Here is a 13,502-nt window from a genome sequence, read left to right on the forward strand (position 1 = left end):
AAGTCACTCTATTCCCCCCTCCACGCCGCGGTGCAGTGTGGGTAGCCGCTGTCAGCCATGGCGTCCCGTGTCCTCTGTGTGTGTGTCCGCTCGGCGCTGCGCCCCCTGCCCCGGCGCTCCCTACCTGCCCTGGGCAGCACCGCCTGCAGGCAGCGCTCTTCCCTGGCCAGGCCTGCAACCAACGCCCCGGTCCTCGCCACACAGGTACGGCACGGGAGACCCGACAAGGCCAGCCAGGGGTCACCTGGGGGTAGAGAGGGCTGCGTGTGGGGGCGGCGAGTGCGGCTGGTGTGTATACGGCCCTAGAGCATGCGGATGCAGGTTGTGAGCCCTGTGCGGGCGGCCAGGTCGCCTGCTGCTCCAGGCAGAGCCTGCCCACAGTAGTGGTGGTGGTGACCCATGCTGTCTTCTCCTGACATCACCTGCAGGGGGCCTGGTCACCTATGGCGACCATAGGAATGCATTCATTTAAAGGAATTGTCCAGGATTACAGAACCCATACCCAGTCCTGCAATGATCTAACCTTCTGTTTAATTTCCTCACCCTCTGATTGCTGTCAGTGAATGGAAACAGTTTGGAAACTATGCTGATTATGTCCAGATGTGCAGCAGGTGGTGACTTCACTTTTATAACTATGAGCAGAATGGCTTGTCTGACGCAGGCGATGAACCAGAACGATGCTAGTCACTGACCGCAAGCAGATATTTTTTCCTCCCGTGCCTGGTTGCTGTCAGTGTTGTGCTGTTTAGTATATGTTTTTGGGGTGAAACTGTCCAATTGCGTTGTATCATGTGACAGGTTCTGTGGCACATCGGCGCGTGTCTGCCGTGGGACGTGCAATCCGGATGATGTCATCAGTGGTGCCACTGGCTCCTTCCTACAAGCAGTCATACCGTTTAAATAGCTGTTAGGCGAAGCGCTAATTTGTCTGATAGCCACCCCCCCTCCCCCACCTGCCTCGGCTGAGCATGCATGTGTTTAGAATTGGGAGGAATTCGATGCTGGACATGTCTAGTGGCAGCCTGAGAATAAAAGGATTGGACATGTTGAAATACAGCAGCCTGGTCCTTATCTCCTTTGAAATCGGACGTCGGGGAGAAGTTGAGGACCTTGTGAATTGGAATGTTAATAGATATGAGCGAACTTCTGTTTTAAGTTCGGCGTCTAAAGTTCGGGTTTGGATTAGCGGAGAATCCCGATCTGGAACCGGATATGGATTCCGACTTCCGTTGTGGTCCGTGGTAGCGGAATCAATAATCGGCCATTATTGATTCCGCTACCACGGACCACAACGGAAGTCGGAATCCATATCCGGTTCCACATCGGGATTCTCCGCTAATCCAAACCCGAACTTTAGACGCCGAACTTAAAACAGAAGTTCGCTCATCTCTAAATGTTAATCTATTGATGTGTCACATGATCTTGATGGTCAAGCTGTGATGTCATAAGGCGGTGCTTTGTTTTTTGTTTTTGGTGCAATTTTGCACAAAATCTTCCCCAAAAGGCCGCCAGCTGCACTGCTGAATCTTGGGAGGCCACGCGAGAGCATTTTATGGCTGCGACCACGCTAAGAAAGGGCATGTCCTCTCCGGGTGCATTGTCCAGATGAACGCTGCTGGAAACGGCAATAGGTGCCAGCGGGTGTTCAGCATTCAAATGGGAAAACCACGGTGGAGTTTGCCTTTGTTCACTCTGTGAACGGGGTCGTGTAAAGTGTAGCCACATGTTTTTACCTTGAAAGACTTCTATTAGGACCTAAAGGGGGGGCCCAGACGGCATGTGCTGCTGTGTGCGAGAAACTGACTAACCAGATGTCACCACCTATTGCCAAACTGATGACGGCTATCTCCATGAGCTGTTCTTCTAGGGCCTTGTTCACACATCCGTGTCTGGCATTGACCGTCTATGGCAGTGTTTCCCAACCAGTGTGCCTCCAGCTGTTGCAAAACTACAACTCCCAGCATGCCTGGACAGCCTTTGGCTGTGCGGGCATGCTGGGAGTTATAGTTTTGCAACAGCTGGAGGCACACTGGTCTATGGGACTGTGGAAAGCCACTGACAACACGGATGGCATCCGTGTTCTGTCAGTGCTTTGCAGACCACTGGTAGGAGATGCTTTGGAATGTGGATGATACATGGATGGCTAAAAAACGGACACCCGGATCCTTCACAGATGGGTTTTCCACGGATGTCAAACGGAAAGGGAACGAGGCCTTAAGCTTCAGATCGCACCCAGGTCCCAAAAGGAAGCCAAAAATGTAATATAAGCATTCAGTAGGGCTGATCTAAAAAAAATTGGCGCAACTGAAAAAAGTAGAGCGCGTTCTGTAGCAGCCAATCGGATTGAAACGCTCGGTGACTGAAGAGGGCGACGTGCATATATGGGAGCCTTCTCCGTTCACAGGGGAGGGTGACGACCATGTTCTGAAGATTGGTGGGAGGGACCCACGTCTATGGGGCATTTGGGACATCATGTCCAGACAAATCCTGTGCGGTATTTATCTGGGATACCATGTCCCCTCTCTCAGGTGGGGCATCTCTAGAGGGCGTCGCACAGCTCACGTTGTGTAAGTTGGGTCTAGTCAACAAACTCTTAGAAAATGGCGCCCAAGTGTCCTGCGACACTTATAGAAGTTGCCGCAACATGTGTCTACGCTAAGGGTACGTTTGCATCTGCGGCATGCCTGATCCAGCGTGAATGCTGGCCAGAAAAAATTATAGTCGATGACCTGGCAGTGAGCTTAAGAATCCAGCAAAATACACGACAGACCAGCCTGCAGGATATGCTGCTGCCACTCTGAATACGCCCCCTTAATCTCGTTAGTGGGCCAACCTTTTTAATGAGTTCATCTTCCGGCCCAGCGCCTGAGGCTGCACTACTGAGACCTGTTCCCCTCTGTATTTACTGATTGCCGAAGACTGAATGTATGTGGTTGGGGGAGCAGGGGTCTTCCAGAAAGCCCACCTACACAGATGACCGTTGCCGTATGTCTTTCCTCTGACTCTGTGTCTTGTTTCTGCAGGTCTCTGGCTCCTTATATCAGTCATGTCGCCAGTACAGCGGCGCTCCCCCCCTCACCCTGGAGGGCATCGCCGAAAGAGTTTTATATGTATTGAAGCTGTATGATAAGGTTGACCCAGAAAAGGTGAGAATTTTGTATTTATTTTTTCTAACTACCATTGACGTTGTGTGGTTTTACGCCGGCCCCTCCGATTAGGTAGCTGTTGGCTGAAAGTTTGTTCGGTTGACAGCTTTCTCAGTTCCTCTGTACACATGCATGCTTGGCCAAGCATGCCTGTGTCCTGTATGGAGAAAGCATGTCTGAAAGCAGCTTACCTTCCCAAGGACAGAACGATCTGGCGGGATCAGCCTGATCCTTAGCTCCCCGCCATCTCTGTCCAGGAGAGTCCCTTCATACACCTTAGATGTTTGGCTGTCGTTTATCTAAGGTGCGCGGCCAGCTTTAGAGTCCGTTCAGATTTCCCTGTTTTTCCTCGCATGAGCTGACTGACCGCTCTCTGTATACACACTTATACAGGGAAACTGTCAGTCATCTTTTGTGGGCGGGGCAAGCAGGACTCTCATTGTCTCTTCTAGGAGTCCTGTCCGGATTTCTCTTTGCTCCAAATCATAAACTTACATCAGAGCTCAGCCTTTCTCCCTCTGATATGATGAGTCCTAAGATAAACCTTTGGTATCTGATTGGTGGGGAGTCCAGCCAGTCAAAAAAAAAAAATCTGGCAGAGAACAGGCTACCAGAGTTCTCCGGATAGTGCGTGTACCCGCCAGACCGCATTGACTGTAATGTGTCACGGAGCGGCCGGATCCTATCAGCTGGGACTCGGCTGGACAAAAATCGCTACACACAATGGTTTTTGTCCAGCCGAATCCTGTCATATATGCCAGGGAGTGGCCAGTTCCCCGCGGGATCTAGTGGACACGTGGCACTGTCCGGCTATGCTGGATCCAGAGAACCCCGGCCGCTTGTTCTCTGCCGGACTTCTTTGACGCATGTGTGAAACTAGCCTAAGTCGGTGTTAGGGTAGGTTCGCACACATATTCCATGTGGATTTACATATGGGAAAATCTGCTAAATATTACAGTACCAGCCACGTGGATGAGATCTGGACACGTGGCATCCACGATATAGAGGTTTTCCATGCGGGAAGTGACCTGTGATCCAGATTTCTGAAATCTGCAGGATGTTTTTAATGCCTGACACAGATTGTCTTCAGATTTTCCCCTTAGGCCTCATGCACACGGCCGTTGTTTTGGCGGCTCGGATGCGGACCTATTCACTTCAATGGGGCCGCAAAAGATGTGGGCAGCACGCCGTCCCGTTTCCGTTATGCAGGGGAGCCCTGCGCAGACTGATTATCTGTCAGATTGTCAGGGAAGAGCACTAGTTCCCGACAATCTGCCGATACCTTTTACGCAGGCAATCGGGTGTTTGCGTCGGTCTGACGACACAGACAGTAATTGTTCCTGCGCAGTAGGTCCTGCTGCACTGGAGCAGGGATTTTCTTTGCGGACCAGCGATCACTGAATTGCTCTCTTGTCCTCATACAGCGGAGGTGATTGCTGCATGTAAAAGCTTCCCTCGTCTACCGCTGACGATCGGACAGTGATCTGGAGCGTCCGCTTTGTTCCTCATCATCTGTCAGATAATCAGTCCATGTAAAAGGACCCTTACACTCGGGGTGAATTCTCCCTGGACAGTAAACCTGAGACTTTTACCTGCAGGCATGATTCCATACAGGGGTCATTGAGGCCTGATCAGTACATCTGCCCTGTAGGACCTCAGTCTTCTGGATCAGTATTTGCTGCAGACAATACAGATGACACCATGCTTGATCCTCCTTTACACCTACTAATTGCCGGTCCTTCCCTTCCAGCTTTCAGTCAACTCCCACTTTATGAAAGACCTGGGTCTGGACAGTTTGGACCAAGTTGAGATAATAATGGCAATAGAGGATGAGTTTGGTAAGAAACATTCCCACCTGAATATTGCTACCAGTCTTTACAGCTGCGCTTAGATACCTATGGTTCTCTTCTGTTGATTGATAAATCCTAGCAGAAATGTTGGAAAGCATTTTTTTGCCACCTAGAATAGCGGTGCCGACGTCTGCTTTCTAGAAAGAGTCCATTCACACATCCACAAAATGGGTCCGCATCTATTCCGCAATTTTGCGGAACAGGTGCAGACCCATTCATTTTCAATGTGGCAGGAATGTGCTGTCCGCATCCGCGGATCCGCACTTCCGTTTCGCAAAAAAATAGAACATGTCCTATTCTTGTCTGCAATTGTGGAGAAGAAAAGGCACTTTCCATGAGAGTGCCGGCCATGTGCGGTCCGCAAAATGCGGAACGCACATTGCCGGTGTCCGTGTTTTGCGGATCCGCAAAACACATACGGACGTGTGAATGGACCCTAAACAGGCTCAGCCTATGTTTTACTCCAGGGCAGCATTCGCAGTTCAGCTGGTTGTTCAGGTGGCAAGCTCATCAGAAACACCGCTCAACTGCACTTCTAAATTGTAGGGGGTCAGTAGTTTTTTTTCCTACATCACATTTCTTCCCTGAAGGGAAATAATCTGTGCAGACACTGTAGGGATAAGGCTACTTTCACACGACCGTAGTGTTTTGCAGATCCGCAAAACACGGACACCGGCAATGTGCGTTCCGCATTTTGTGGACCGCACATCGCCGGTATCAAAGAAAGTACCTATTATTGTCAGCAATTGCGGACAAGAATAGGACACGCTCTATTTTATATTTTCGCGGGGCAACGAAACGGAACTATGAATGTGGACTCGTGTGAATGTAGCCTATGTAGGAGATTACAGCTCTGAAGGTACAAAACTGTGAATGAAATGGCAACGGTCATCCCTTCATTCGCTTCCAGACGTTTTAAGGGTCATTCACACAGGACAGAAATGCTGCCAGTTTTCAATGCTAATTGTAGAAAAAGTGAAGCGAGCACTCGCTCTATGGCAATACTCAGATTTATTAATAAAATGCTTATTAATTGCACTTAAAATACAGTAAAAGACAATAGTTAAAACACTATATAAAAAGAAATATAATAAAACTATAATAAGGTCAACCTTGATATAACACTGATATTCACATTTGTTGTATGGTACCTTAATTGAGCATAATAACTCGCTTAATATATACACATCTTCCAATGGTGTCCAAGTAAAAATAAGGTGATAAATTATTAAAGTAGTGAGTTTTAAATAAAGTCCGTAATAATTAATAGTGATAATAGGTGCGCGAGTGAGGAGGGCACCTGTTGGAGCTGTGTGTCAATGCACGCTTTGTGTTGCTTTCTGTGGCAACCAAACAATGTCCCGATCATTCAATAAATAATAGACCGCGGCAGGCAGTATACTCCGTTGAAAATGTTCAACTGTTCAAAGGTGGTCTGATTAGACTCATCGACTGGAGTCTTGCCTCTGTTTCGAGGTTGTGAACAAATCTTACCTCCGTATAAAGAGGTTGCTGGTTCCGAACGCTGAAAAGGACCGCTGGGCTCACCGCTGCGTCTTCACAGCTTTGCAGGAGCTGACAGTCCAGCCCGGTATCGCGATAGTACAAATGAGACTTGCGTCCGGTCTCAGTACTTACTCAGATGATTAGAGCTGTTTCGCTGATTGTCCGGTGTCAGGTTCTTAAATAAATCTTTCCCTTTATTGCATGGCCATGCAAAGTCCTTTGCAAGGAGGTGTGAACGGAGTGTCTGATAGCCCAGACGCGTTTCGGGATATTACTAATCCCTTCCTCAGTGGTATTACCATTATCATACCACTGAGGAAGGGATTAGTAATATCCCGAAACGCGTCTGGGCTATCAGACACTCCGTTCACACCTCCTTGCAAAGGACTTTGCATGGCCATGCAATAAAGGGAAAGATTTATTTAAGAACCGGACACCGGACAATCAGCGAAACAGCTCTAATCATCTGAGTAAGTACTGAGACCGGACGCAAGTCTCCATTGTACTATCGCGATACCGGGCTGGACTGTCAGCTCCTGTGAAGACGCAGCGGTGAGCCCAGCGGTCCTTTTCAGCGTTCGGAACCAGCAACCTCTTTATACGGAGGTAAGATTTGTTCACAACCTCGAAACAGAGGCAAGACTCCAGTCGATGAGTCTAATCAGACCACCTTTGAACAGTTGAACATTTTCAACGGAGTATACTGCCTGCCGCGGTCTATTATTTATTGAATGATCGGGACATTGTTTGGTTGCCACAGAAAGCAACACAAAGCGTGCATTGACACACAGCTCCAACAGGTGCCCTCCTCACTCGCGCACCTATTATCACTATTAATTATTACGGACTTTATTTAAAACTCACTACTTTAATAATTTATCACCTTATTTTTACTTGGACACCATTGGAAGAGGTGTATATATTAAGCGAGTTATTATGCTCAATTAAGGTACCATACAACAAATGTGAATATCAGTGTTATATCAAGGTTGACCTTATTATAGTTTTATTATATTTCTTTTTATATAGTGTTTTAACCATTGTGTTTTACTGTATTTTAAGTGCAATTAATAAGCATTTTATTAATAAATCTGAGTATTGCCATAGAGCGAGTGCTCGCTTCACTTTTTCTACAATTTTCATTACATTAAGGTAGGGCGTCCTTAATTTTTAGTTTGAAGCACCGTGCCACCCACTAGCAATAAGTGAGCCACTCCATTCAGCTAAACCAGTTTTCAATGCTAATTTGCATGCAGAAGCTGATAAGCACCTCAGGACTAGGTCAGGGGTACGTTCATTGTCACCATATTTGTTTTAAGGGGGTCTTTTGCATGTGAGTATAGAACGTCCTAGACTGGTTTCTATGGAGCTAAATGGTCTTGATGGTTATAGTAAACCATTTTAACGCGGCTTAATGCACGGCTGACAACTGCTTCGTGAAAACGGTGTGTCACAAGGGCCCAGTCCGGATCCCAGTCCGTCTCCTTGAAAATGTAGTGGTTGCATGCAGCAGCACTGGCACGTCTTCGTAAACCAGTTCGTATGGCTGCTCTCCATGTCCTTACTCACCGGCCAAGCTTGACATAGCATTTTCTTTCCACTAGGTGGCGAACGCCTTGCATCTTTTAAATGTTAGCAGCTGCTTGGCGTTGCTCACTTGCCTACGTGATTGGAATGCAAAGCGTTACCCGGCGCTGCGCTCGCTGCCAGATATTTGGTATTACTTCAGAAAGCCCATTTGCAGCAGTGTGATCCCAATGTAATGCGGCCTTACTCTGTAAAAGCACAGTTATAGTATGTCACCCGTCCTTTGGCTTGGCAGTCTGGCACAGCGTAGCAATGTTCCTGCATGGATTGGGCTTGATATTTCCATATGGTCTGCCATTTTCATGCAGAAGCTCCAGGGTGTCAGGTCTGTGGGTAGAGAAGTAGAGCGGCACCATAAGGGAGTGTTGGGGGGGGGGCGGGGGGGCCCCTCCATCAAGTCAACTTCTGATTTGAATGTCCTAAGGCATGGCTTATAAGCTGCCACTGGTGGACTCGTCCGCGTTTGACATGGATGACCAGTCATCTGCACGGCCGCCGTGCATTCCTTGCTTCTGCATTATGCATTCCTTTCAGGAACTGTGACTTTTAATTATCTGTGTCACTAGGACAGTCTCGGGCTCGGTGACATGTTTTTTTCCCGCATGCTGTGATCTCTCCTTCTGCCTCCTGCTTGGGTTGCTAGGATACCATATTGGGCGCGAGCATCGGGAAACTCGCGTGAAGGGAGGCAGCAGTGAATGCAGCATGGAGATAGCGGTCATTGCAATATAGCCGAAGATGGCGGAATTCAGTTACAGTAATCCGCCGGGGGGGGGATGCAAAAATTAGGAAGCCTGCAATCTAGATAGATCAGTCAACCATTGCAGCTTACATATCCGTATAGACACGCTCTATTGTAACGCCAGACAGACTACAGTGCTAGGAAAGCTGGGTGAAAAAAATCAGTTGGAACTGCAATTGTCGCCATGTTGGTAGATTTCATGTGTTTCGCAGAAGCGATGGCCGAATGCAATTTTTGGACTGAGTGTCTAATCCCTGCATCTTATTCCTTTGCAGGATTTGAGATTCCTGATGCCGACGGTGAGAAGCTGATGACGCCACAGGAGATAGTAGATTACATTGCAGATAAAAAGGATGTGTATGAGTGACGTGAAGTCCATGTGTCAGTTCCTCCGTTCGTTGTAAGTGTAGCCAAGTCTGCAGATCTCAGTCTGGTCACTACAGGCATCCATAGACCCCAGATCCATATACACATGTCATCCTCCCGCTTTTTCACTGTTCCTCTGAGCCAAAAATAATCATTAGATGGTTACGAAAAGGTCCTAAAATATCAATTTGTGGACAGACTGAAGGAGTTCAGCTCTGAGGGGCAAACATATTGTTCCTTGGCCTTGATTCTTTACTGCCGGGTATTGAGCCTACTGTGACATTTACCCTGTCTGCTGTGTGCGGGCGAAGGCAGAATGACAATGAGGTTTTCCTGGATTTTCTCAGGGGTTGTCTCGCTTCAGAAAATAGCATTTATCATGTAGAGAAAGTTAATACAAGGCACTTACTAATGTATTGTGATTGTCCGTATTGCTTCCTTCGCTGGCTGGATTCATTTTTCCGTTGCATTGAACACTGCTCGTTTCCATGGTTTCAACGACCAGTGGTGGTCGTGCTTGCGCACTACAGTGAAAAGTGCCATCCTATATACGCGCCCATGGTCACGGCCGCCAGAGTATGGCGCATTTTCCTATAGAATGCAAGCACGGCCACCACTGATGGATTTGCAGGGTGGTTGTAACCATGGAAACGAGCAGTGTATAATCAGATGAAAAAAGGAATCAAGCCAGCAAAGGACACACTATGGACGATCACAATACATTAGTAAGTGCCTTGTATTAACATTCTCTACATAAATGCCACTTGCTCAACGCCTTTGAAGGAACTTTCTCTTTGTCTGTGGCCATAGTCAACTCTTCCGTTAGTGCATCCCTCCTGCTTGGGTGGGATGGTGGTCATAGGCACCTCTTCTAATTTTTGTCAAAATATGAATAATATGCCCATTGCAGAAAAGGGTGGTCTAGGTCTTCTGTCTGACAACCCTAATACAAATTGGGTTTGTTGTATGACTACCAGATAGACAGCAGCATGGTAGCAATTACACAATCGGGCCCCCCTTCCCATATTTCGAGCTTATTAATCAGATTTTTCTTTAAAATATTGAGAACCAGTAAAGCAAATGTTGTGACCCACTGTGCAGCCTTGAAGTGTCAGTGGCGTATCCTCAAACAAAAATCATTGCTGAGATTTTGCTACGTACATGCCGCTTCTAGTTTTCTACTCTGTCTGAGAATTTGCAATGTGTCCTCTTACAGTTGTCTCTCTCCTGCAGGTAGCTTGGCTGGGCGTGTTGTGATCTCGCCTGCATGCCGTGGCCCCGTGGCTGCCGTCGCCACTTCTTCCAGGATCCTGTATTTAAACTGTCTGAATGTGTTGGCCTTTAATAAATGTAAAAACACACAAAAGACAAGACACCACTTTACTGTCCATCTGCCATTACTGACATTTATTTCTCAATCGTAATCTACTTATATTGTCACCCGGAGGCGTCATAGATCTCTGCCCGGATGCAGGCCTCCGGTTTCAGATGGCCTCCGGTAATCAAAGGTTTACACTGGGGAGGGTTCCATATGTTGTAGGTGTGATAAAGAACATAAACTGTAGTCCCACTACTCTGAAATCAGCCTTGGGCCTTATGGACACGACTGTAGTTTTGATCCGCATCTTATGTAGACCCATTCATTTCAGTGGAAAAAATAAATAAAAGTTGTTGGACAAGAATTAGGCATTTCTAACAGAGGACACGATGAACCGATCTGCAGAATGCATGCAGCCAGTATCTGTGTTTTGTGGATATGCAATTTGTGGACTGTAATAACCGCTACAGCCGTGTGCATGAGGCCTTACAGGTGCCCTATACATTAGCGATTCAGTGTCCCATGTCCCCGCTGCAATCCGCTTCCTGGTGATGTCCCAACATGCCTGGGAAGGTTGCTCAGCCAATCACTTTCCTGGCGGGTCATTGCTGCAGCCACTGATTGGCTGAGCTCTTTCCGTTTCCTGCTGTCCGTACAGGGATGAGGCAGTGTAAGCGGTTTTATTTTTATGCACCTTTTGTATCCCACTGGAAAGCTGTATTGGCTGGTGTACCCCTTCAAGGCTCTTTTACATGTAAGAATAATCATCATCAGCCCATGCAGAAATCCTCATTAGTCTGCAGTGCATTTCACGGTATGTGTATGGAGGACAAATGATCTCCCTAATGATCGTTCAGTGCATTGCCCTTTAAATGAACATATATGATGATCGCCATTTGTAATCGCCCAGTAGCAGACCGTGTCGAAGGACCTTTAGGCTAAACAAGCAAGACCACCCTGGGAATGGTGTTGGAGTTCATGGCTCACTGTCATAATACAGACGATATAGTGTGACATTAAAGGGGTAGTCTCACCTTAGACATTGGTGGCACGTTGCTAAGATATGCCACCAGTGTCAGGGGTGGGTTCTGCACATATCTCCAGAACAGGGTGCCCGAAGTAAGCCACGTTTGCACTGCCGCTCTCCATGCATTTTGTATGGGACTGCTGAAAATAGGATAGGCAGTCTCCAGTGGTTCCATAGAATTTGATAGCCATGCTTGCATGGTACACTCTATATTTGTTTCTATGGGAATTCCGAAAATAGCCAAGTATTTTAGGAACTCCCTTAGAGATAGACGTTTTGCTTTCCTTCACTTTTGGGGACCCTTTCTGGAGATAGGTGCTGGTCCCACCACTGAGATCTACACCTATCTGACTTTGATGACATATCCTAGAGTCGGAGATGACGCAACCCCTTTAAAGTAAATGTTGTGTTAGAAAGGCGTTGAGATGGACTTCTAACCCCAAGGGGTAACCAGACTGAGTTATTGCAATGGTCACTTGGTCGATGGGTGAATTTCTGACACACCAAATCAATCCCTCTTTACATATCTGCGGTGTTGTTCCTGTTATATATGGTAACAGCAGCGCTGGGCTGGATCTGACGCATTTAGCGCTATTTGTCCTGTCGTGATTGGTCGCTGATAGTCATGGTATAGCGTGCACACAGCTGGGTACACCTCTAGTGCTAGGAGCTACAAGGCGTATTCACATCTCACACATGTGGCATCTCCATCTCATAAGTGCCTGATAGAGGTGGGTCCCCCAGCTTATATATGGTGGTCACGACCCCGAGCGGGCTGTGCTACACTATTTCAGATGCGAGAACAGGGTTGTACAGTGCAAATGTAAATCACATTTATTGTGGATCCTGTTTGACAGAACAGAAGTAGAACTACTACTTTAATTGGCTTATGAGTGAATATGTATCACATCAGCACTTACCTAGTGCAGGGATGCCCAACCTGCGTCCCTCCAGCTGTTGCCAAACTACAATGCCCAGCATGCCTGGACAGGCTACAGCTATTAGGGCATGCTGTGAGTTGTAGTTTTGCAACAGCTGGAGGTCCGCAGGTTGAGCATCCCTGACATGGGTTACGAAAACAATAAAATACAGCTATCCCCCCTACATTTAAAGGGCATGATGTCCGGGTGTGGACACCAATCACGGATCCTCAGCAATGAAACCTACTTGATGTCAATCCAGTGACGGATAAAAGAAAAAAAAAAGACTGCTTTACAAAAAAAAAACATCCCCTTTAAGTAGGGGTTAATTATGTGGTGTGAATTTTCGGAGTAGACCAGGATCTTGTGTATGGATTGGCTGCAGACAGTCATTTCACGCGTGTTGCGCTCCAGCCTCATGTAAACAGTAAGGCGCCGATGCTCGTATCCATACATGGAGGTGTTACACCAGCTTCCCAGGATGTGCTAGACCCGAGAAGTCACACCATGCCCGGCTAATCATCGCACCGCTGGTACGTTAGCAGATTTATGGTGTGTTTTGGTTTTTTTTTGTTTGTGGAAAATTAACAAAGAGCTAAAAATGTATTTCACATAGTAATAACAGCAGCGACGCAACCGACCGCTCAGGGCTATGCACGGAAAAATTACAATTTCCAGTTTTGTCTCCATGGATGAGTTTATCATTTTGAAGTCTCATTGACTGGGCCCTGACACTGCTTCATATATTATATCACATTTTAGCACTGCTCTGAGATGGAGGGTTACACATTTGAATTAAAGATGAGTGAATCGAATCCACTAAATTTCCCATAAAGTACAGATTTTAACAAACCAGAAATTTTTGTGATTTGTATCCGGTAAATCAGAGAGAGCCTAGTATGCTACTCTGGGTTTCTGGGCAATATATAATGTGTTGTCTGGGGGGGGGAGATGCTCTTTCTCATTACGGAGAGCGCCTAGTATGTGTGTGGAGTATTGTAGGCCAGGCAACGCTCTTCTGGGATATATACACACACACA

At 47.2% G+C, this 13,502-nt stretch overlaps 1 protein-coding gene across 1 annotated transcript; it reads left to right on the forward strand.

Annotated features, from left to right (window-relative positions):
* LOC122944860 (acyl carrier protein, mitochondrial-like) lies at window positions 1-10,585 on the forward strand. The gene is made up of 5 exons (XM_044303548.1): window positions 1-204; window positions 3,024-3,146; window positions 4,897-4,984; window positions 9,107-9,231; window positions 10,431-10,585. Exons 1-4 carry the CDS (start codon window positions 58-60, stop codon window positions 9,196-9,198), a joined length of 450 nt encoding a protein of 149 aa, XP_044159483.1. The 5' UTR covers window positions 1-57; the 3' UTR covers window positions 9,199-9,231; window positions 10,431-10,585.
* Window positions 10,586-13,502: the final 2,917 nt, after the last annotated feature.

Source organism: Bufo gargarizans, chromosome 8 (assembly GCF_014858855.1).
Source record: "Bufo gargarizans isolate SCDJY-AF-19 chromosome 8, ASM1485885v1, whole genome shotgun sequence".
Taxonomy (NCBI): Eukaryota; Metazoa; Chordata; class Amphibia; order Anura; family Bufonidae; genus Bufo; species Bufo gargarizans.

What these genes read in the sequence shown, in the direction of transcription:
- LOC122944860 (XM_044303548.1), top strand. Translation starts at nt 58, where the DNA reads ATGGCGTCCCGTGTCCTCTGTGTGTGTGTCCGCTCGGCGCTGCGCCCC. An exon ending in CCCCGGTCCTCGCCACACAG is followed by an intron (nt 205 to 3,023) that starts GTACGGCACGGG and finishes TTGTTTCTGCAG; the next exon opens with GTCTCTGGCTCCTTATATCA. An exon ending in GGCAATAGAGGATGAGTTTG is followed by an intron (nt 4,985 to 9,106) that starts GTAAGAAACATT and finishes ATTCCTTTGCAG; the next exon opens with GATTTGAGATTCCTGATGCC.